At 44.0% G+C, this 24,485-nt stretch overlaps 1 protein-coding gene across 4 annotated transcripts in view; it reads right to left on the reverse strand.

Moving 5' to 3' along the window:
- Positions 1 to 3,319: 3,319 nt before the first annotated feature.
- The window catches only part of CBX5 (chromobox 5), a 47,662-nt gene continuing 26,496 nt past the window's right edge, over positions 3,320 to 24,485 (reverse strand). For 3 of the 4 annotated variants that reach the window (XM_025400826.1, XM_025400827.1, XM_025400828.1), the window contains exons 2-5: positions 24,007 to 24,185; positions 15,444 to 15,630; positions 9,954 to 10,054; positions 5,163 to 6,048 (exon numbers count right to left, since the gene is read on the reverse strand). In XM_025400826.1, the coding sequence (XP_025256611.1) occupies positions 5,898 to 6,048; positions 9,954 to 10,054; positions 15,444 to 15,630; positions 24,007 to 24,143 (576 nt within the window). In that variant the 5' untranslated portion in view covers positions 24,144 to 24,185 and the 3' untranslated portion in view covers positions 5,163 to 5,897. Of the gene's footprint in view, positions 6,049 to 9,953; positions 10,055 to 15,443; positions 15,631 to 24,006; positions 24,186 to 24,485 lie in introns of all 4 variants that reach the window. The other variant, XM_025400829.1, reaches the window with a different exon arrangement.

The raw sequence follows: 24,485 nt of genomic DNA on the forward strand, positions 1-24,485 counted from the left end.
TTTTGAAAACATAATTTTTATGATTAGTAGGTAAAGGTAGCATGAAACTGCAATATACTAGCTCTAGACCTTTCCTCTCTGCCTTGCCACAGGCATGCTTGGTGGTCTGATTACAAAAGTACGGATCTCAACACTATAATTTTTATTCTAAAATCTCAACCAAAAGGATGGGATCATGGGTGCAAAGTGAGTTTTTCCTTTAAATTGTGAGAAACCATTTCCACATTTCAGATCTAATGGGGTTCTCATGACATTGCAAAATAGTATTTTATGCCCTCAAAATATAACCTTAAGGTAGAGACAACTGCTCCCCAGGCCAAACACAGATCCCTCCAACCCCTCACTGTATCTTAGGAAAGCTGGGGTAAACTACAGATTCAATAAAATCTCAATATGAAAATCCCAAAAACCTTCCCCAATGCCCTGTGGCTTGGCCTGGACATATGCAGGGTGGCTACAGAACAGGAACGAAGAGTTAAGAATAATAAATGCCTAAGTTACAGAGACATGACCAATCCTTCATTAATGACACAAAGTAGAATGCACAAAGTAGTATGCAGTATGGCTGGGGGACAGTCGAGAACCATCTAGACTTTTAAGTGTTAGAAGCACCACAAGTCCAAATGCTCCCCAAGGCAGACCAAAACTGGATTGTTGTCCATGGCAACACTATTCTCCACTATTCTGTCTATAATGAGAATATATCAATAGCAGGAAAACTGCTTTCACACATGGCAAACCATGAAGAAAAACAAGGATAACCTCAGACCACTTTTACTTGCTGTAAGTGGGGTGGGGGGGTGCCAGCAAATAATGGATTTTTAGTAAACAGAAAAGCAAATATAAATGCAGTTGATAAACTAGAAAGCAATCATCAACCAATTGCAGATTATAAAGAAGAAAAGATACCCAAAAATCCTTCTCAAAATAGCAACCCAGTGGATGGTAGTCAAGCTTTCCAGTAACCAGTTATTGATGATTCACAGCCTACATCAAATGAAGACTTCGATTTTGATACCAACGATGTCCCCAAACCAAACTTAACAAAGCTAATGACTGCTTCTCAGCAATTCAGGAAAAATTTAGAAGCAGGCCGGGCGCGGTGGCTCAAGCCTGTAATCCCAGCACTTTGGGAGGCCGAGATGGGCGGATCACGAGGTCAGGGGATCGAGACCATGCTGGCTAATACGGTGAAACCCCGTCTCTACTAAAAAATACAAAAAATTAGCCGGGCGAGGTGGCGGGCGCCTGTGGTCCCAGCTACTCGGGAGGCTGAGGCGGGAGAATGGCGTGAACCCAGGAGGCGGAGCTTGCAGTGAGCTGAGATCCGGCCACTGCACTCCAGCCTGGGCGACAGAGCGAGACTCCGTCTCAAAAAAAAAAAAAAAAAAAAAAAAAAAAAAAAAATTTAGAAGCAAATATAGCATTGTGAACAAAAAAAGAGAAGCTTGTTTTGGGGACAGGAATTCCGACCTAGAGTGTGAGTGAAGATGTGGTTGGAAGCCTTCTCAAACATGCAAGTCCAGGGCTTTTCTCATCCTGCCTTCCCATCACCTGACCCTATTCTGAAACCACCCCTCAAGTCTTTAGCAAAGTCTGGTATTACAAAGGAAGGATCAACAAAGCGGGCAACTAGAATTTAAAAAAATATATATTACTGAAAGTGCCCCATGAGAGCAAACAAATAATGACAATTTTATTTTTGGGCACAAAAATTAATACAGGTGGCCAGGCACAGTGGCTCATGCCTGTAATCCCAGCACTTTGGGAGGCCAAGGTGGGTGGATCATGAGGTCAGGAGATCGAGACCATCCTGGCAAACATGGTAAAACCCCACCTCTACCAAAAATACAAAAATTAGCTGGGCATGGTGGCGCATACCTGTAGTCCCAGCTACTAGGGAGTCGGAGGCAGGAGAATCGCTTGAACCCAGGAGATGGAGGGTGCAGTAAGCCAAGATTGTGCCACTGCACTCCAGCCTGGTGACAGAGCAAGACTCCATCTAGAAATAAATAAATAAATAAATGAGGTGAATGCATTAGGATAAAGACAAGAGGAAGATAGACAATCACCTTGGAATTCTGAGACTACCTCCAAGAATCATCCACAGAAGGACATCAGCCATTTAACCGGGGCTACAGATCAAAAAGGAAAAAATACAGTCAGTGGACAAGTAGAAGAGTCTCCTGAGAAATATCCTTATTTGAAGCAGCAGCAGGAGTTGATAGAAAACATAACTAAAGAAGTAGAAGACACTGTTAAATTTGAATCTGGATCTTATATAGCTTCTCCTCTGAGATCTACTGAGGAGTGAAATCTAAATTAAGATTTAGCTTAGAAAGCATGAAGATAGGACGGGCGCGGTGGCTCAAGCCTGTAATCCCAGCACTTTGGGAGGCCGAGACGGGCGGATCACGAGGTCAGGAGATCGAGACCATCCTGGCTAACACGGTGAAACCCCGTCTCTACTAAAAAACACACAAAAAAACTAGCCGGGCGAGGTGGCGGGCGCCTGTAGTCCCAGCTACTCGGGAGGCTGAGGCAGGAGAATGGCGTAAACCCGGGAGGCGGAGCTTGCAGTGAGCTGAGATCCGGCCACTGCACTCCAGCCTGGGCGACAGAGCGAGACTCCGTCTCAAAAAAAAAAAAAAAAAAAAGAAAAAAGAAAAAGAAAGCATGAAGATAGTATGTTCCAATTTTAAATAAACATTATGTTGTCTGAAAGACAATAAAATTTTAGTACTGGGGGAAAAAAAAAACCAGATTGTTATTTGAAGAAGAAAACACCATGGTTCTCTCCAGGTTTAAAATGGGTGCTCCCATGTAGGCTGATTTTCCGGCATTTGATCTTAACTTGAAGGCCATGTGCCTAGCCCAGCGATCAAAGAGCTGCTAAGCTGTCCTTGGTGGACTCTACTGGACAAAGCTGTGCTATAACTCTGAAGAAAGGAAGATCTTTTAATGCTGATTATTGAAAGGATTAGAAAGATTTCTTGAAAGAGGACTAAAACACAGGAAAAATATACTTTTAGCATTTGAGACCTAGGAGTTTAAGAGTGCTTAGCACTTAACTATTAACTCTTCTGAGGGGGGAAAGCTCCATGAAACAGGTTTCTGTTTGAGGCTGTTAATTCTTCTAGGGCAAGAACATCTACTCAACACTAACAAATGCTGGAAGCAGGCATCTGATTTCCTTTGTGCTAAGGGCTGAAATCAGTATTGGCTTCTAGCTCCCTATATTCCTATAGAACCAGCTGCAGGTAGGCAGGAAGAGAACAAAAGTTGTTTTGGCGGCACTCAGTACAATAAACCAAAAACAAGAAAGACAAAAGTCTATTAAAGAGATGATAAGTAGTAGATGATACTGGGGTTATTTCGGTAAAAAGAATATCAGATTGTTATGAATGTCTTAAATATTACCTATAACCACAGCAGCCATGTGCCCCAAGTTTCTCAGAACCAATCTCAGTACCAAATATTGTCATGTTCTTTGTCCATATACTAGAGATTTTTAGTTTTAAAAATCTGGTCACTGCAGTTTACATGCCCACTGCTACTGGGAGGCATACACTGGGCCACGTGGATAGGCTGTCATTTTCTGCAAATCGAGACCCAAATCACCTCCTCAGGAGCTCTGGCCTATTTTTGTCCTATTCTTGTCTACCCTAATGGATACCTTTGGCTACATTTATGATAAATCTGTTTCCTGACCATCCTTTCCTTCTTTTAGAAACCGATCAGATTAAGTACAAGCAATTGACAATTATCCAGCACTTGATCTAAGCCTTTAATTCCTTCAGAGAGAGAAGGAATATACAGATAAAACTCCCACCCACTTGAGGTATGGTTTATGAGCTCTTGCTCAATCACATTACCATTCAGAAGGATTTTCCTAGCTGACTTAAACCAAAAGCTTCATTGTTCCAGTCTGTCATGTCACTGCAGCAACAGCTGTCACCTCAATTATGCAGTATAATTTTTGACATAATTTATATAAGCACACAGAATTCAATCAGCAGCTGAGCAGGGAAGCAATGTTAACAAATGCTATGAATGGGTATATGATTTGCATATTATGTGGCTCATCTGTGGACTGGAGCAATCCATCCATTCCCCTCATTACTCTGAATAATCTAGAAATGGTGGATGCTCCTGGCCAGACAGCTGTATGTTTTAAAAATCAAAAGCAACAAGAAAAGCAGCCTCATGGCTGGTGTACTCTAGAATTAAGGCTATATTAAGCATTTATTCTTATTTCCTCAGCTTTGGGGCTGGGACAAGGGTCCTCAAAACCCTGCTATTTCCTTACTTCTAATTGTGATTCTCTAGCCCTCCTCAACCACAAAAAGAAAAGGATAAAGTAGGACATTTCTTGGGGGACAAAGGCAGAAGGATATGATCAGACAAATTTCTCAATATAATAGCAACACAAGAAGAAACCAAAAGGAAATATTTTGCTGAGTAAGGAGAAAAGGTTGTGTCAACATGCTAATAATGCCAGGGCCTGTCACTTTCCAAGGTGATAGTCTTTTAGGAACATGCCTTTATTTTTATTTATTTATATTTTTTAGAGACAGGGGTCTCACTACATTACCCAGGCTGGTCTCAAACTTCTGGCTTCAAGCAATTCTCCTGCCTCAGCCTCCCAAAGTGCTGGGATTACAGGTGGTAGCCACTGTGCCTGGCCATGAAAATTCATTTTAAAAAATAAGATACAACTATAAGTTTGAGGGTAGAAAAAGGGAAGAGCATTAATATTTTGGGGACTCTTGGTGGTAAATCCAGGAGCCAAGAATGCAAGAGACTTTTAACTGCTATGAATACTTAAAATTGATATTGTGGCCAACAGCTCACCTCTAAAACTTTCCCACTGAAAATAATGGCATAGAAGGGAAACTCGGGTCCACTGAGAAGTGAGGGTCAGGTTTGAAGCCTCTTTGGTAACAGGAATGCTTTGGGAGGCCACAAAAGTTGGCAGGCTTGGAGGGTGCCTAGCACCTTGGCACAAGCAAGCACCAGGCAAACACTCACACCTACATAATATACAGTCTAAATATGAGGAATGGAAAGAAATCATACATACATACCATATGTGATAATAAAGACAATTATACCCTACCCCATCATCCTCATGTACTATAGCTAAAAATCTCCACAGTTAATAATCTTGTCATTTTATCACAAATTGGTATCACTTTACAGAAGCAGAAGTGGAGAGTGCTAAAAGCAAGACCAAAAGTCCTGGGGCTAAAAAGAGTGTCTTGACAAATTTCAGTGTAAAATTTCAAATCTTCCAAAGGATGGAGTAATTCTGGGAGGATGAGTGAGGATGAACAACAGAGGGTGGCCCAGAAGACCACACCAGAAACCCTGTATTCTCCTGGGTAGAGCTGAACAAGGTTGGGAAAGCCCCAACAGGTAGGCAGTTGCTATTGGCTTTTTAACAGACGGGCAACATCCTTTCCATCTCAACATGTCAGAACAAAGGCCAGCTAGTCAGCAACATGTTCTAAGAACCAAAGCAAGAAACCAAAATTCAACATCATTGTGACAAAATCCCCCAATCTAAAAATCAAGACTCTAAGGTGATTAAAAAGTTAAAACTCATCTTGAGGTCACAGGGGAGCAGAAGGAAGAGATCAGGGCAAAGGAAAAAAAAATTGTGGGTATTACACTCAGTATGTAAATGCCTGGTCTTCACAGAGAGACACTCATCATTAATCAGACCATCAGTTATGTTACAAGAGAACCAATACCAACATTTCTCCTGTGGAGCACAGTGATAAGCACATTTTTTATGGATGTGTTTAGGATAGAAAGGGGTGGGTAGAAGGGAGAGGAGGCAGGGAGGTGAATGTATTATGTACAAAGAGAAATGACAGAGACCATCCCCTCCTTTAGCTCTTTGCTGTTTCTTTCTCTTTGTTTTCCGCATCCTCAGGATATGCATGCCATGTCAGTCTCTCTTCATAAAATGCTATCACAATTTGTGGACATTTCACGTTAGCTTCTTTTGCAAGAACCAGGTCAGCTTCATCTGTGTCTTTCCTGGAGAGAAATAATATGAGATTTAAAAGGAGAGGAAGAGTGAAAGAATCTGTCCAGACGTAAGTTTATGTCATTATATGGATTTAATTGACTTGAGTTCCTCCTCACCTTGGTGTCAAGGTGAAAAGGACCCTTTCAATATTTTCAAGAAGAAATTTAAGTAAATGGATTAATACCTAATATACAGAAACAGATGTCTGTAGCTAGAATTTAGATGTAAACCATGGTAGGCTTAGGTTAAAAAGCTGAATGATAAATAATATTAATCTGCTTCCAAAATTTTTATTTGTGAATACAAGCATGTGAGTGAACCCAATCAAACCTACATTCAGCTCTATTAATTATGCATAAGTCAATTATACACAGGTTGGTCAATCCAGTTTCCAGATCATCTAAGTGAAGGGGTCTTAACCCTCCTCATTTTGTGTCTGTTTAAATACTTATTACCCCTCTGGTCAGAACTGTGGATTGGAACAACAAGCAAATAAAAATTTAGCTACAAATTTCAATTATCTCAGTTACACAACCTCTACTACCAAGTATAACAAAAAAATCTAGCCACATGGTTCCTTAAACATGATTCCAAATCAGTTTTTAAAAAATTAAAATTATCCTGAGAAGCCCAGGCACAGTAGCTCACGCCTGTAATCCTAGCACTTTGGGAGGCTGAGGCAGGTGGATCGCTTGAGCCCAGGAGTTCGAGACCAGCCTGGGCAACATGGCAAAACCCATCTCTACCAAAAAATACAAAAATTAGCTAGGCATGGTGGTGCACACTTGTGGTCCCAGCTACTTGGGAGGCTGAGGTGGGAGGATCACTTGGGCTTGGGAGGTGGAGGTTGCAGTGAGCTGAGATTGAACCACTGAACTCCAGCCTGGGCAACAGAGCGAGACCCTGTCTCAAAATAAATAAATAATAAAAAACAAAATAAAATTATCCTGAGATGTGGACAAGAAAAATTACCACCTTATTGGAGCAGATACTCAAATATGGACTACAGTGGAAAAAGCTAATTAATGTTAATGTAAATCGTAAGTAACCACATATGGCTGAGTAGGAAAAAGCAGTCCAGCCCAGGCGCAGTGCCTCATACCTATAATCCCAGCACTTTGGGAGGCTGAGGTGAGAGAAGCACTTGAACCCAGGGCAACATAGGAAACCTGGTCTCTTCAAAAAAAATTTTAAAACTTAGCAGGCCATGTTGGCATGCACCTGTAGTCCCAGCTACTCAGGAGACCTAGGTAGGAAGATAACTTGAGCCCAGGAGGTCAAGGCTGCAGTGAGCTGTGATCACGCCACTGCACTCCAGCCGGGGTGACAGGGCAAGACACTGCCTAAAATAAAATTTTTAAAAAGCAGTCCAGCCTGGGCGTGGTGGCTTACACCTGTAATCCCAGCACTTTGGGAAGCTGAGGCAGGTGGATTGCTTGAGCTTAGGGAGTTCGAGACGAGCCTGGCCAACATGATGAAACTCCGTCTCTACTAAAAATATAAACATTACCCAGGTGTGGTGGCACATGCCTATAATCCCATCTACTTAGGTGGTTGGGGGATGAGAACTGCCTGAACCTGGGAGGCGAAGGTTGCAGTGAGACGAGATGGTACCACTGTACTCCAGCCTGGGTGATAAGGCAAGACTCTGTCTCAAAAAACAAAACAAAACAAGCAGTCCATATAGCTCCTTACTTCTGAATATGGCAAATCTTCCAATACAGGTTTCTGGGTAATTTACCAGCAGTACTCTCATCAGATAAAATATTAAGCCTTTTGATTATATAACTTTTTTGGGGGCGGGGGGACAGTCTCTCGCTCTGTTGCCCAGGCTAGAGCGAAGTAGTGCAATCTTGGCTCACTGTAAGCTCCGCCTCCCGGGTTCACACCATTCTCCTGCCTCAGCCTTCCGAGTAGCTAGGACTACAGGTGCCCGCCACCAAGCCCGGCTACTTTTTTTTTGTATTTTTAGTAGAGACGGGATTTCACCATGTTAGCCAGGATGGTCTCACTCTCCTGACCTTGTGATCTGCCCGTCTCGGCCTCCCAAAGTGCTGGGATTACAGGCGTGAGCCACCACGCCCAGTCTTGATTATATAACTTTTAAGGTAACATGTTTCTTTAGTGGCACTGTAACATAAACCCTCTATGTATCACAAATCCAGAATACTTGGAAACAGAGAGGTAGTGAGGGCCACACCATAAATCACCCTGTCTTTAAGAAATCAAATTAGGGCTGGGCGCAGTGGCTCACGCCTGTAATCCCAGCACTTTGGGAGGCCAAGGCAGGCGGATTGCTTGAGGTCAGGAGTTCAAGACCAGCCTGACCAACATGGCAAAACCCCATCGCTACCAAAAATACAAAAATTAGCCAGGCATGGTGGTAGGTGCCTGTAATCCCAGCTACTTGGAAGGCTGAGGCAGGAGAATCGCTTGAACCCGGGAGGCGGAGGTTGCAGTGAGCCAAGTTCGCGTCACTACACGCCAGGCAAAACAGACTCCGTCTCAAAAAAAGAGAAATCAAATTGAGAAGAACTACTTCCTTTTCATCTTAGCGCCATTCTCTCTCTATAGAATGAAATAACTTGTGCTTTGGCCAGTATTAGCTTTAATGCTTTTTGTTGAGATTATTTTTCTCTTTCAGACATTATTCAGCAGGTTTGGCCCTCAGGGATGGCAGAAAGCCTCATTTGATGTCTAGCCCAGGGTCACAGGCCCATAGTCTTACAGTATGTAATTCAGAACTGTGTAAACAAATGGTTAAGTCATGTTGTTTTATATATATATATATATATATATATATTTTTTTTTTTTTTTTTTTTTTTTTTTTTGAGACGGAGTCTCGCTCTGTCACTCAGGCGGGAGTGCAATGGCTGGATCTCAGCTCACTGCAACCTCCGCTTCCCAGGTTCAAGCAATTCTCCTTTCTCAGTCTCTCAAGTAGCTGGACTACAGGCATGCACCACCACGTCCAGCTAATTTTTGTATTTTTAGTAGAGATGGGGGTTCACCACGTTAAGCAGGTTAGCCTCGAACTCCTGACCTCAAGCGATCCGCCTGCCTTGACCACCCAAAGTGTGGGGATTACAGGTGTGAGCCACTGCACCCAACCTTTACATATTTTCTACCTCAAATTTACCTTTTTTTCTGATATGCAATCTAATATAATTTGGCTTAATAGCAAGCCATTCTGAAGCATAATTCCCATTTAACACCAATAATTGGTATCAGCAAGGATCTCTTGATATTCCAGGAGTTCAAGACCAGCCTGGCTAACACAGCAAAACCCCGTCTCTACTAAAAATACAAAAATGGGCCAGGCACAGTGGCTCATACCTTAATCCCAGCACTTTGGGAGGCCAAGGCAGGCAGATTACCTGAGGTCGGGAGTTCAAGACCAGCCTGAACAACAAAGAGAAACCCTGTCTCTACTAAAAATATAAAATTAGCCAGGCATGGCAGTGCATACCTGTAATCCCAGCTACTTGGGAGTCTGAAGCAGGAGAATTGCTCGAACCCGGAGGCGGAGGTTGCGGTGAGCCAAGATCGCACCATTGCACTCCAGCCTGGGCAACAAGAGCAAGACTCAGCCTCAAAATTAATTAATTAATTAATTAAAATACAAAAATTAGCCAGGCATGATGGTGGGCGCCTCTAATCCCAGCTACTTGGGAGGCTGAGACAGGAGAATCACTTGAACCTGGGAGGTGGAGGTTGCAGTGAGCTGAGTGAGATCGTGCCACTGCACTCCAGCCTGGGCAACAAAGAGCGAAACACTGTTTCAAAAAAAAAAAATCTCTGACATTGAAAATACATGGTTTGGGAATACACAATCTTGCCACCCTATCTTCCGCACAAATTCAAGTCACTGGCAAAGAAACACAATTGTAACATGAAGCCAAATCTCTCTCACCATTTCATTAGGAACATTAAATCACCACAGGAATCTGTTGCCCCAATGATCTTTTCTGGTTCCAGTCCTCTCTCAAAGCCCCGAGCGATATCATTGCTCTGCTATAAATAGAAGACGAAGAAAGGTTACAGCTTGTGGAAATAGTAAAGAAACTCCCTGTTTCTAGGCTCAACAAAACACAACCTAAGTTAATATCTCCTGATATCATTTCTGTCACCAATTCAGAAAAATTTTTAGAACTTAATACTAAGTACTGACAGTGACAATGAAGTGACAGTGATGCCAAGAGATATTTTTGTAAGATGTGATTATCGGCCAGGCACGGTAGCTCAAGCCTGTAATCCCAGCACTTTGGAAGGCCAAGACGGGCAGATCACGAGGTCAGGAGATCGAAACCATCCTGGCTAACACGGTGAAACTCCGTCTCTACTAAAAAATAAAAAAAACTAGCCGGGCGAGATGGCGGACGCCTGTAGTCCCAGCTACTCGGGAGGCTGAGGCAGGAGAATGGCGTGAACCCGGGAGGCGGAGCTTGCAGTGAGCTGAGATCCGGTCACTGCACTCCAGCCTGGGCGACAGAGCAAGACTCCGTCTCAAAAAAAAAAAAAAAAAAAAAAGATGTGATTATCTTTCCTGGAATTCCTCCAGAAGGTTGGAGGTGAACCCTCAAAGTCTCTAATGTCCTATAAGATATTCTGGAGTCAGCCAGGCATGGTAGCTCACACTTGTAATCCCAGCACTTTGGGAGGCCGAGGCGGGCGGATCACAAGCTCAGGAGTTCAAAACCAGCCTGGCCAACACGGTGAAACCCCATCTCTACTAAAAATACAAAAACATAGCCAGGCGTGGTGGCAGGTGCCTGTAACCCCAATTACTCGGGAGACTAAGGCAGGAGAATTGCTTGAACCTGGGATGCGGAGATTGCAGTGAGCAGAGATCACACCACAGAATTTCAGCCTAGGCAACACAGCAAGACTCTGTCTCAAAAGAAAAAAAAGATACTCTGCAGTCAACATCTAGGAATTCCTCTAATCCCACTCACTTGGAATCTCCTTAATATTGTAAATAAGCTTCTGAAATGTTAAAGAATACCCTGTTTACCCTAACTATATCTTTTCATCTTATGAACTTCAAATATACTACCTCTCTCTCAATCTTTATTTTTTTAGACTTTTAGTTTACCTTAACACTAACCAATAATTTTAACACATTTCACAGTCGCCTATATTTATGAAAGAATAGAGGTAAGAATTATGCAAGGCCAATACTATTAAATAGCAAAATTTCAGAGATCACAAACACCAATATCTATATGCTTGGTTGGACAGAAGGCCCTGGTCAATGCCTATCCCCTCTGGATGTAGATGATTGCTAGCATTAGAAGGCAGAACTGGACTGTGATTGAAAACAAAAACAAAAAAGAAAACAAAAACAAAAAACTGGCTTGGTGCAGTGACTCATGCCTGTAATCCCATCACTTTGGGAGGCTGAGACAGGAGGATTGCTTGAGACTGGAAGTTGGAGACCAGCATAGGCAACTGTCTCTGTAAATTAGCTGGGCACAGTGGTGCACACCTGAAGTGTACTACTCCAACTCAGGAGGCTGAGGCCCAGGGCCCAGGAGTTCGAGGCTGCAGTGAGCTATGATCATGCCACTGTGCTCCATGGTGGGTAACATAGTGAGAACCTGCCTCTTAAGACAGAAAGAAGAAAATTTGATAATTGATGAGATGAGTACTGAAACTTGGTCTAAATGCAGTAATACAATCTAGACAAGGAGCACAGGTTCTAATCCAGGTGTAATAATACTGATGAGAGCCAAAAAGCAAAATTTTATACAAGCCAGGTAATTTTTTTTTTTTTTTTTTGAGACAGTCTCCCTCTGTTGCCCAGGCTAAAGTGCAGTGGCGCAATCTCGGCTCACTGCAGCCTCCGCCTGCCAGGTTCAAGTGATTCTCCTGCCTCAGCTTCCCGAGTAGTTGGGATTACAGGTGCATGCCACTGCACCTGGCTAATTTTTCCATTTTTAGTAGAGACGGGGGTCTCACCTTGTTGGCCAGGCTGGTCTCAAACTCCTGGCCTCAGGTGATCCACCCCACCTCGGCCTCCCAAAAGTGCTGAGATTACAGGCGGGAGCCATCACACCCAGTTACGCCTGACTAATTTTTGTATTTTCAACATGGTTTCACCATGTTGACCACACTGGTCTCGAACTCCTGGCCTCAAGTGACCCACATGCCTCAGCCTCCCAAAGTGCTGGGATTACAGGTGTGAGCCACCACACCCGGCCTAAACTAGAGAATTTTTAAAAACTTTATTATGGAAGATAATGTTAGCCTCTCCAGTGACAACACAAAAAAAAGATTTAGAGGTGCCCAAATGAACTAAATATCTACTGCCTGATTTTCATAATAAAATCTCTTTGATCTTATGTTCACTTGCTTTCCTCTGAGACATACAAAGCATTTGGGGTCCGGGTGGTCCCCAAAGATACCAAAATCCACAATTGGAAGGAAATTCCATGCATGGATCAATGAGAGATACTGACTTTTAAAAACATAGCCTCTTTTAGGGGCGCTTACGGGGAAGAAGTTCCCAGATGTTCACACAGCTGCTCACAGCTGGAATGCTGGCACATGGACTAAGTTGTAAATCATAACTGGCAACTGAAAACAGTTTGCTACATAGGGAGGGAAGGGGAGGCAAATGGAAGAAAAATGTTCAAGTTGCTGAAAAGGAGCCGGGGCGAAGAAAATGCTAAAATCATCATACAGGCAGTAATCTTAAATCAGGCATAATGCAAACTAACAAATTTCTTCTCCAGGGGTCTTAAAAAAGATACACAATCCCCTTCTGTACCTTTAAAACATACAATCAGCTATCATCTCAGCTGTCTACCTGACAGCAGCCAGTACTGCTAAGAATGCTATCAGGGGCCCCAGATGAACATTATGATGATGTAAGGGACATGTGGGGGTTGTTTTCAAAGTTGGCAGCTTCAGAACCTGGCCTAAGAACAAAAACTCTCTGCACTGGCCAGTGCTTCTAAGCCAGATTATTCAGACAGCTCCTTTTTAAAAATGACAGAGGCCAGGCGTGGTGGCTCACGCCTGTAATCACAGCACTTTGGGAGGCCGAGGCAGTTGGATCACCAGGTCAGGAGATTGAGACCATTCTGGCTAACATGGTGAAACCCCGTCTCTACTAAAAATACAAAAAATTAGCCAGGTGTGGTGGCATGTGCCTGTAGTCCCAGCTACTAGGAAGGCTGAAGCAGGAGAATCGCTTGAACCCAGGAGGCAGAGGTTGCAGTGAGATCGTGCCACTGCACTCCAGGCTGGGTGACAAAGCAAGACTCTGTCTAAAAAAAAAAAAAAAAAAAAAATTCTAATTTTACTGGTCTGGGGTGCATCTTAGGCACTAGAAATTTTTTTAACGTACCCCCCAGGTGATTCTAATGTGTAGACAGGGTTAAGAACTAATGTTCTAGAAAGGTATATATCTAATTACAATGAAGATAAATAGGGATGATTGTGGCTGCTACTCTGGAAGGCTGGAAGATTCCGAAGTAGACTTATGCTTTTATTAAATGTAAAGTGTATGATACATCCCTCACCACAAAAGGCTTCATAACCTTGAAATAAATGAAAGGAGTGGAAGCTGGGGGCGGGAGGAGATGGAAGAGTGTGTGTATTTATGCGCCCACACAGAGATGAAAAAAGAGAGAGGCAATAACAGTGCTTATTCTACTTACTTGAGAGCTAAAAATCAGAAGGATTAAAGCAACTAAATCAAACCAAAATTTCATACACTTCCCAAACTGAAGAAGATTCAAAAGACAAAAATTAATTTTGTATGTCAAGTATGTAGAACTAATAGATCGAGAGAATATAAATGCCACTGAACTGTACACTTTAAAATTGTTAATTGAGCCAGGCCCAGTGGCTCACACCTGTAATCCCAGCACTTTGGGAGGCCAAGGCAGGTGGATCACCTGAGTTCCGGAGTTCAAGACCAGCCTGACCAACGTGGAGAAACACCCTCTCTACTAAAAATACAAAACTAGCTAGGCATGGTGGTGCATGCCTGTAATCCCAGCTACTCTGGAAGGCTGAGGTAGGAGAATCACTTGAACCCAGGAGACGGAGGGTGCAGTGAGCCAAGATCATGCCATTGAACTCCAGCCTGGGCAACAAGAGTGAAACTCCATCTCAAAAAAATAAATAAATAAAAAATAAAAATAAAAATACAAAAATTAGCTGGCTGTGGTGGTACATGCCTGTAATTCCAACTACTCAGGAGGCTGAGACAGGAGAATTGCTTGAACCCAGGAGGTGAAGGTTGCAGTAAGCTGAGATCATGCCCCTGCACTCCAGCCTGGGTGACAGAGCAAGACTGTATCTCAAAAAAAAATAAATAAATAAAAATAAATAAAATATTTAATTGTATATTATATGATTTTCACTGCAAAAAAAGATTATCAACGATTGAAAGCAAATGCTATCACTGGAACAAAAAAAAGGGCCGGGTGCAGTGGCTCACGGCTATAATCCCAGCACTTTGGGAGGACAAGGCGGGTGGCTCACAAGGTCAGGGGTTTGAGACCAGCCCAGCCAACGTGGTGAAACCCTGTCTCTACTAAAGATACAAAAAATTAGCCAGGCATGGTGGCGTGTGCCTGTAATCTCACCTACTTGGGAGGCTGAGGCAGGAGAATCACTTGAACCCAGGAGGTGGAGATTCCAGTGAGCCAAGATCATACTATTGCACTCTAGCCTGGGTGACAGAGAGATACTCTGTCTCCAAAAAAAAAGAAAAAAGAAAAAAGGAAGTGACATGGTAAACATTTCAAAGCCCCGGCCGGGCATGGTGGCTCATGTCTGTAATCTCAACACTTTCGGAGCCCGAGGCAGGCAGATCACGAAGTCAGGAGTTCAAGACTAGCCTGACCAACATGGTGAAACCCTGTCTCTACTAAAAATACAAAAATCAGCCGGGCGTGGTGGCGTGCGCCTATAATCTCAGCTACTACTGAGGCAGGAGAATCGCTTGAAGCCAGGAGGCAGAGATTGCAGTGAGCTGAGATCGAGTCACTGCACTCCAGCCTGGGCAACAGAGCAAGACTCTGTCTCAAAACAAAACATTTCAAAGCCCCTTTCTATTCTTAAAAAATTCACCAATGATCCTCTTTCTCTAAGATAACTAAGTCCTCTACTTATGGAAAAGGCAGAGGAGTGATTTAACAGTTTATAAAGATTTAATTTTGCCACCTTAATACAATTCAGTGGCCACAAATTACATTTCTCACTTAGCCAGGAGAGGGAGCTGTAATCAACATACCTCCCTGGAAGCTCTTTTGTTCAACAATTTACCTCATAGGTCCATCCTTACAATAGAAATAACCAAAATACGATACTTCTATGTATTATTATTATTATTATTTTGGTGGCAAAAGAATAGTTTGTGGGGAAAAAGGGGAAGGAAGCTTACCTCTCTCTTTTTTTTGGATTTGATATCATCGGCACTGTTTGAGAAATTGGATTTCCTCTTGTTACTTTCTGACTTCTCCCTGGGTTTATTATTTTCACCCTCCTTCATCTTCTTATACTTTTTCATAAATTCGGAAATTAGCTCAGGGCAATCCAAGTTTTTCTCAGGTTCCCAAGTATTGTGCTCCCTGGGTAAGAAAAATGGGAAAATTTTTAAAAAAAAAGGGGGGGGAAGAGTAAAGAATGAGGAAAAATATCCAATGCCTTATTTCAAAGAGGACATTCAGACAAAAAGCACAGAGAAACCCTACGCTTTAAAGAAGATAACAAATTTGATCCTAGATTTCTACCCAGGAAAAATATATATAAAAAAAAAGGCCCACACAAAGACTTATTTACAATTGTTTACAGCAGCATTTTAATAGTCAAAAACAGAAAACAAATTCAAATGTTCATCAATGGATAGTGACATGGAAAAACAAAATGTGGTATATCCATACAAAGGAATATTATTCAACAAAAATAAAATACTACAACATGCTACAACTTGGAAGAAACCCAAAAACATTATACTAAGTGAAAGAAATAAGACACAAGATACTACATATTGTCTAATTCCATTTATATGAAATGTCTGAGAAAGACAAAGTTATAGAGACAGAAAGCAGATCAGCCAGGCACGGTGGCTCACACCTGTAATCCCAGCACTCTGGGAGACCAAGGCAGGCAGATCACTTGAGGTCAGGAGTTTGAGACCAGCCTGGCCAACACAGTGAAACCGTAAAAAATAGCTTGGTATGGCGGTACACACCTGTAGTCCCAGCTACTTGGGAGGCTGAGGCAGGAGAATCGCTTGAGCCCAGGAAGGGGAGGTTGCAGTGAGCTGAGATTGCGCCACTACACTCCAGCCTGGGCAAATAAGCCATACTGTCTCAAAAAAAAAAAAAAAAAAAGCAGATCAGTGATTGCCTGGGGCTGAGGGAGTTGTAATACAAACGGGAATCAAGAGAATTAATTTTGGGGGACACGAAAATGTTCTAAACCTGGATCACAGTGGTGGTTGCATAGCTCTATAAATTTACTACAAATCATTTAATTGGAGCCAGGCACAGTGGCTAACGCCTGTAATCCCAGCACTTTGGGAGGCACTCAGGAGTTCAAGACAAGCCTGGTCAATATTGCAAAACCCTGTCTCCACTAAAAATACAAAAATTAGCTGGGCTTGGTGGTGCACACCTGCAGTCCCAGCTACTCAGGAGGCTAGGACATGAGAACTGCTTGAATCTGGGAGGCTGAGGTTGTAGTGAGCCAAGATTAAACCACCGCATTCCAGTCTGGGCAACAGAGTGAGACACTATCACCAAAAAAAAAAAAAAAAAAAATCATTTAATTGGGCTGGGCGCAGTGGCTCACGCCTATAATCTCAGCACTTTGGGAGGCCAAGGTGAGGAAATCACTTGAGCCCACCAGTTCAAGACCAGCCTAAGCAACATAGCAAGACTCTGTCTCCACAGAAACTTTAAAATTACTCAGGCATGGTGGCTTGCACCTGTAGTCCCAGCTACTTGGGAGGCTGAAATGGGAGGATCCCTTGAGCCCAGAAGGTTGAGGCTGCAGTGAACCGTGACAGTACCACTGCACTCCCACCTGGGTAACAGAGTAAGATACTGTCTCAAAAAAAAAAAAAAAAACCAACAAACAAACAAAAAAGAAAATCACTGAATTTGTACAATTTTTTTTTTTTAAGATGGGAGTCTCACTCTGTCTTGCAGGCTGGAGTGCAGTGGTGTGATACCGGCTCACTGCAACCTCCGGGTTCAAGCGATTCTCTGGCCACAGCCTCCCCGGTAACTGGGATTACAGGCGTGCGCCACCAATTTTTGTATTTTTAGTAGAGACGGGGTTTCACCACGTTGGCCAGGCTGGTTTCGAACTCCTGACCTCAAGTGATCCGCCTGCCTCGGCCACTCAAAGTGCTGGAATTTGAGTGGCCACCGTATCCAGCCTGAATTGTACAATTTCAATGGGTGAATTTTATGGTGTTTATACCTCGATAAAGCTGTTTAAAAACCCAAATTTCAGCCAGGCACGGTGGCTCATGCATGTAATCCCAGTACTTTGGGAGGCTGAAGGGGGTGGATCACCTGAGGTCAGGAGTTCCAGACCAGCCTGGCCAACGTGGTGAAACCCTGTCTCTACTAAAACTGCCAAAATCATGGCTGGGCGCGATGGCTCACGCCTGTAATCCCAGCACTTTGGGAGGCTGAGGCGTGCGGATAACAAGGTTGGGAGTTCGAGACCATCCTGGCTAACACGGTGAAACCCCATCTCTACAAAAACTACAAAACTTAACCAGGCGTGGTGGCACATGCCTGTAGTCCCAGCTACTCAGGAGGCTAAGGCAGGAGAATCACCTGAACTCAGGAGGCAGAGGTTGCAGTGAGCCAAGATCAGGCCACTGCACTCCAGCCTGGGTGACACATGAGACTCCATCTCAAAACAAAACAAAACAAAAAACAAAAAATTATCTGGGTGTTGTGGTGCACACCTGTAATCCCAGCTACCTGGGAGGCTGAGGCAGGAGAATCACTTGAACCTGGGAGGTGGAGGTTGCAGGTTGCAGTGAGCCAAGATTGCACCACTGCACTCCAGTCTGGGTGACAGAGCAAAACTTCCTTTCAAAAAAAAAAAAAAAAAAACTTTGCTGGCTAGGCACGGTGGCTCATGCCTGTAATCCCAGCACTTTGGGAGGCCAACGTGGGCAGATCACCTGCGGTCAGGAGTTTGAGACGAGCCTGGCCAACATGATGAAACCCTATCTCTACTAAAAATACAAAAATTAGCCAGGACTGGTGGTGCGCACCTGTAGTCCCAGCTATTCAGAAGGCTGAGGCGGGAGAATCACTTGAACCCAGGAGGAGGAGGCTGCAGTGAACTGAGATCACACCACTGCACACCATCCTGGGCGACAGAGCAAGACTCCATCTCAAAAAATAAAAAATAGGCCAGGTGAGGTGGCTCATGCCTATAATCCCAGCACTTTGGGAGACCAAGGCGAGCAGATCACAAGATCAGGAGATGGAGACCATCCTGGCTAACATGGTGAAACCCTGTCTATACTAAAAATATAAAAAATTAGCCAGACATGGTGGCACGTGCCTATAGTCTCAGCTACTCGGGAGGCCAGGCAGGAGAACTGCTTGAACCCAGGAGACAGAGGCTGCAGTGAGCCGAGATCGCGCCACTGCACTCAAGCCTAGGCGACAGAGTGAGACTTCGTCTCAAAAAAAAAAATGAAAAAAATAAAAATAAAAATAAAAATAAATAAATAAATAATTCTTAAAAATAAAAACCCAAATTTGAATTCTGGTTTCAAAGTGGCAAAAACAGCATGATTTCACACATACAATCATCTGTGCAACTCCCGGAAAGGACAACTTAATAAATAATAAATTATGCAGCCAGGTGCGGTGCCTCATGCCTGTAATCCCAGCACTTTGGGAGGCCGAGGCAGGCAGGTCAAGAGGTCAGGATATCGAGACCATCCTGGCTAACATGGTGAAACCCCATCTCTACTGAAAATACAAAAAATTAGCCAGGCGTGGTGGCGGGCGCCTGCAGTCCCAGCTACTCGGGAGGCTGAGGTGAGAGAATGGCGTGAACCCGGGAGGTGGAGCTTGCAGCGAGCCAAGATCGTGCCACTGCACTCCAGCCTGGGCAACAGAGCAATACGCTGTCTCAAAAATTAAGAATAATATATTATGCACTGCCAGTTTATAATCTTAAATAACTGTTACTCATTTTTTTTTAGATTTTTTTTTTTTTGAGACAATGCCTCCACCCTGTCACCCAGTCTGGAATGCAGTGGCATGATCACGACCCACTGCAGCCTTGACCTCCCAGGCTCAAGTGATCCTTCCGCCTCAGAATTCCAAGTAGCTGGGACTATAGCAGCGCACCACCATGTCTAGCTACTTTTTTTTTTTTGGGTAGAGATGGGGTCTCACTATGTTGCCTAGGCTGATCTCAAACTCCTGGGCTCAAGCGGTCCTCCTGCCTTGGCCTCCCAAAGTGCTGGTGTTACAGGAGTGAGCTACGACACTCAGCCCATCTTGGGTATTTTATTTGTTGGTTTTATTTATTTATTATTTTTTATTATGTGTTTTTCTTTTTTTTTTTGAGATGGAGTCTGGCTCTGTCGCCCAGGTTGGAGTGCGGTGGTGCGATCTCGGCTCACTGCAAGCCGGTTCACGCCATTCTCCTACCTCAGCCTCCCGAGTAGCTGGGGCTTACAGGCGCCCGCCACCATGCCCGGCTAATTTTTTTGTATTTTTAGTAGGGACGAGGTTTCACCGTGTTATCCAAGATGGTCTTGATTTCCTGACCTCGTGATCCACCCGCCTCGACCTCCCAAAGTGCTGGGATTACAGGCATGAGCCACAGCATCCGGCCTATTTTTTACTATTTTTTGAGATGGAGTTTTGCTCTTGTCACCCAGGCTGGAGTGCAATGGCACGATCTTGCCTCACTGCAACCTCCGCCTCCTGGGTTCAAGTGATTCTCCTGTCCCAGCATCCCGGGTAGCTGGGATTACAGGTACCCACCACCACACCCAGCTAATTTCGCCCAACATGGGGCTTCCTCCTGTTGACCAGGCTGGTCTTGAACTCCTGACCTCAACTAATTTGCCTGTCTTGGCCTCCCAAAGTGCTGGGATTACAGGCGTGAGCCACCGCGCCCGGCCTTTGCTTGTTTTAAATAAGGTTTCTTGTTGGGCGCGGTGGCTCACGCCTATAATCCCAGCACTTTGGAAGGTCAATTCAGGCAGATCATCTGAGGTCGGGAGTTTGAGACCAGCCTGACCAACATGGAGAAACCCCATCTCTACTAAAAATACTAAATTAGCCAGGCATAGTGCCGCCTTCCTGTAATCTCAGCTACTCGGGAGGTTGAGTTGGGAGAATCGCTTGAACCCGGGAGGCAGGAGGTTGTGGTGAGCTGAGTTCGAGCCATTGCACTCCAGCCTGGATAACAAGAGTGAAACTCCATCTCAAAAAAAATAATAATAATAATGTTTCTTCAGATGGGAATGATTTGAACACATGCCATAATAACCTGACTCAAGTAGAAAGCAGAAAGATGGAAAAATCTGAGCTATTTACTCTCGACCTAAACAAGTTTCTACAAAAGGAACACAAAATTGAGACAAAATTTATTTCTAAATCATTTGAGCTAATATGGGAAAGCTTCTCCTTTATATCCCTTCTCGCAGCAGAAAAAAAAATTCCTCGGCCGGGCACGGTGGCTCACGTCTCTAATCCCAGCACTTTGGGAGGTGGAAGCAGGTGGATCACCTGAGGTCAGGAGTTCGAGACCAGCCTGGCCAACATGGTGAAACCCCATCTCTACTAAAAATACAAAAATTAGATGGGCGTGGTGGCAGGCACCTGTAATCCCATCTAATCGGGGGAGGCTAAGGCAGGAGAATCGTTTGAACCCAGGAGAGGGAGGTTACAGTGAGCCGAGATCGCGCCATTACGCTCTAGCCTGGGCAATAAGAGCGAAACTCTTGTCTCAAAAAAAAAAAAAAAAAAAAAAAAAGTTGGCCGGGCGGGGTGGCTCACGCTTGTAATCCTAGCACTTTGGGAGGCCGAGGCGGGCAGATCACGAGGTCATGAGATCGAGACCATCCTGGCGAACACGGTGAAACCCCGTCTCTACAAAAAATACAAAAAAATGGCCGGGCGCGGTGGCTCAAGCCTGTAATCCCAGCACTTTGGGAGGCCGAGACGGGTGGATCACGAGGTCAGGAGATCGAGACCATCCTAGCTAACATGGTGAAACCCCGTCTCTACTAAAAATACAAAAAACTAGCCGGGCGTGGTGGCGGGCGCCTGTAGTCCCAGCTACTCGGAGGCTGAGGCGGGAGAATGGCGTGAACCCGGGAGGCGGAGCTTGCAGTGAGCCGAGATCGCGCCACTGCACTCCAGCCTGGGCGACACAGCGAGACTCCGTCTCAAAAAACAAAACAAAACAAAACAAAACAAAAATTAACCGGGCCTGGTGGCGGGCGCCTATAGTCCCAGCTTCTAGGGAGGCTGAGGCAGGAGAATGGCGTGAACCTGGGAGGCGGCGGAGCTCGCAGTGAGCTGAGATCGCGCCACTGCACTCTAGCCTGGGCGACAGAGCGAGACTCCGTCTCAAAAAAAAAAAAAAAAAGGTCAAGAAAAAAAATTCCTCACACAGTAACTTTCCCCAAAACCCACATACCACATAGTTTACCATTCCAGAGGAAATTAACATACCAATATTGAAAGGTGTACCAACACTATTACACAAGCTGAATAGACTTGGGGGTTGGGAGGAGTCTGTTGAAAGCTAGGAAAGCCAGTCCTATAAGGGGATTATCCCTTTTCCTAACACTTTGGCACTGCTGCTTCTACTTTGGTTTCCACCCAAAAGACAACATAGTATGATTTAAAAAGAGCCTGGGTTGGCCACGGACAGTGATTCACACCTATAATCCCAGCACTTCAAGGGGCCAAGGCAGGCAGATTGGTTGAACCCAAGAGTGCGAGACCAGCCTGGGTAACACAGTGAGACCCTGTCTCTATTTTAAAGATAAAAATATGTAAAAATTTAAATTTAAAAAAATTAAAGTTTTTGAAGAGGCAGGGTCTTGCTATGTTAACCAGACAGGAGTGCAGTGGCTATTCATAGGCCTGATCTCACTAATGCTCAAACAGGAGTTCTGACCTGCTCTGGTTCACTCCTCCTTAGGCAACCTGGTGGTCCCTCACTCCTGGGAGGTCACTATATTGATGCCAAACTTAATGCAGACACCTGATCCGTTTAGTGCACTATAGCCCAGAACTCCTGGACTCAAGCAATCCTCCCACTTCAGCCTCCCTAGTAGCTGGGACTACAGGCACACACCACCACATCCGGACTCTAAATGCTTTTATGAGAATCAAAAAAAGCACGAGAGGTAGAATCTGATCACTGTCTAGCACAAAGTAGGCGTTCAGTTATAGACAATGCTGATTTGTTGCAGTCTTTTATGAAATCCAGGGCATTTCTGAAAAAGTAAGGACCAATGTTTAATTTGTCTACCCCAAACCTTATCTTTCCCCCTTTCATCTATGGTACGGCACCAGTAGCTTAATGACAGAGAAAGAGTTTCAAGTATCTTTCAAATACCCCAAATATTTCCAGTGGTGATTCAATGGGCCCAATAAACATCTTCAAAATCTTCAGGTGTTACTTTAGTTCCTATCTGTTAGTGCTCTAGAGGTCTCTCAAACTCAACAGTTCTCATCACTAGTGGAAGCCATGATACCACTCCTCTCTAGAAAGAGGGCATCTTCTGATTGTTGTGCTACCCCATACTTGCACTCTGGGTGCTAGAGATGCTAAGCATCCTGCAAAATGCGTGAATGATCCCATCTACACGCCAATAATTCTCCAGATGAGAAACCTTGATCATGTAATGAAATAACCTCCCGTATGTTTCAAAGGTTCTTGACACATTGCCTTTATCCAAAAGTATTGGTAAACCACTGTATCTTTCAGTGTATTTAGGTCCTATACTACAGAGCTGTGCCATCCAATATGGTAACCACTAGCCACATCTGCCTATTTGAAATGCAGCTAGTTTGAATGGAGATGCACTATAAAGTGTAAAATATATCCCAGATTTTCAAGTCTTAGCACACACACACACAAAATTTTGTTAATAACTTTTATACTGATTTTAATGCTGAAATAGTATTTTTCATATACTAGGTTAAATAAAATATTATTAAAATTAATTTCACAGCCGGGCACGGTGGCTCACACCTGTAATCCCAGCACTTTGGGAGGCCAAGGCAGATGGCTCACTTGAGCCTGGAAGTTCCAGACCAGCCTGAGCAACATGGCAAAACCCTGCCTCTACTAAAAACACAATCACCCAGGCTGGAGTGCAGTGGCACAATCCTGGCTCACTGCAACCTCTGCCTCCTGAGTTCAAGTGATTCTCCTACCTCAGCCTCCCCAGTAGCTGGGATTACAGCTGCCCACCACCACACCTAGCTAATTTTTTTATTTTTAGTAGATGGGGTTTTGCCATGTTGGCCAGGTGGGTCTCAAACTCCTGACCTCAGGTGATCCGCCCGCCTCAGCCTCCCAAAGTGCTGAGATTAGAGCACAAGCCACCGCGCCTGGCCTTATAAGCACTACTGTTTATCCTTATTCCACTAAGGAGATAAAATGATTAAGGAAATTAGCCAAGGCTATCCAGTTTGTATCATAAGTGGTGGAGTTAGAATCTAGATCCAGGCAATCTGACTCCCGAGTCTGTGCTCCTAACCAATTCATTATACTGCCTTTCAAAAGCAGTATCATTAGCACATAAGCTCCACAAGCGGGGAGATTTTGTTTTGTTTACTGCTGTGTCTTCTAACTCTTAGGAAGAGTGCGGGAGGGGGAAGAAAAAGACAAAGATGCTCATGATTCCTAAGGAAATAAACCAAAGATGTCTATCTCTACAGAGTACCAAAGCCTGGGGTAAAAAAGAAACTTACTCAGAAAAGCCTTTCCACTTCAGCAGATATTCCACTTGTCCCTTAACTACACGCCTGTCTAGCACCTTCTCCACAACGTACTCCTCCTCATCCTCTGAAGAAGAACTGTCAGCTGTCCGCTTGGTTTTCTTTCCCATGTCGCACACCGTTCCACCTGAAAGACTAAGGCCACCGGGTCCCTGTAAAGGCAAAGGACAAAATAGTTAGAATCCATGTGAAGAGTTAAAAACTTTGTCTCTTCTTGATGGGACGAAAAGGGGATAACACCAAGTTGCCATGTGCCCTGCTCTTGAGTCTCAAATCATTCTACAGATGAGTCCTAAGAATTTAATTTAAAAATGAATCAGTCTTCACTTCCTCAACCACAACCTTCTCTTCGGCTACAGAGACCAAAATTATTAGAAGGCGCAATTGTCTAACTCTTCTTTCAGATTCCAAAAGACAAGTAGTGTGGTATGTTATTCCTGGCTATGTTTATA

The sequence above is a fragment of the Theropithecus gelada genome, chromosome 11, assembly GCF_003255815.1.
Source record: "Theropithecus gelada isolate Dixy chromosome 11, Tgel_1.0, whole genome shotgun sequence".
In the NCBI taxonomy this organism is placed as follows: domain Eukaryota; kingdom Metazoa; phylum Chordata; class Mammalia; order Primates; family Cercopithecidae; genus Theropithecus; species Theropithecus gelada.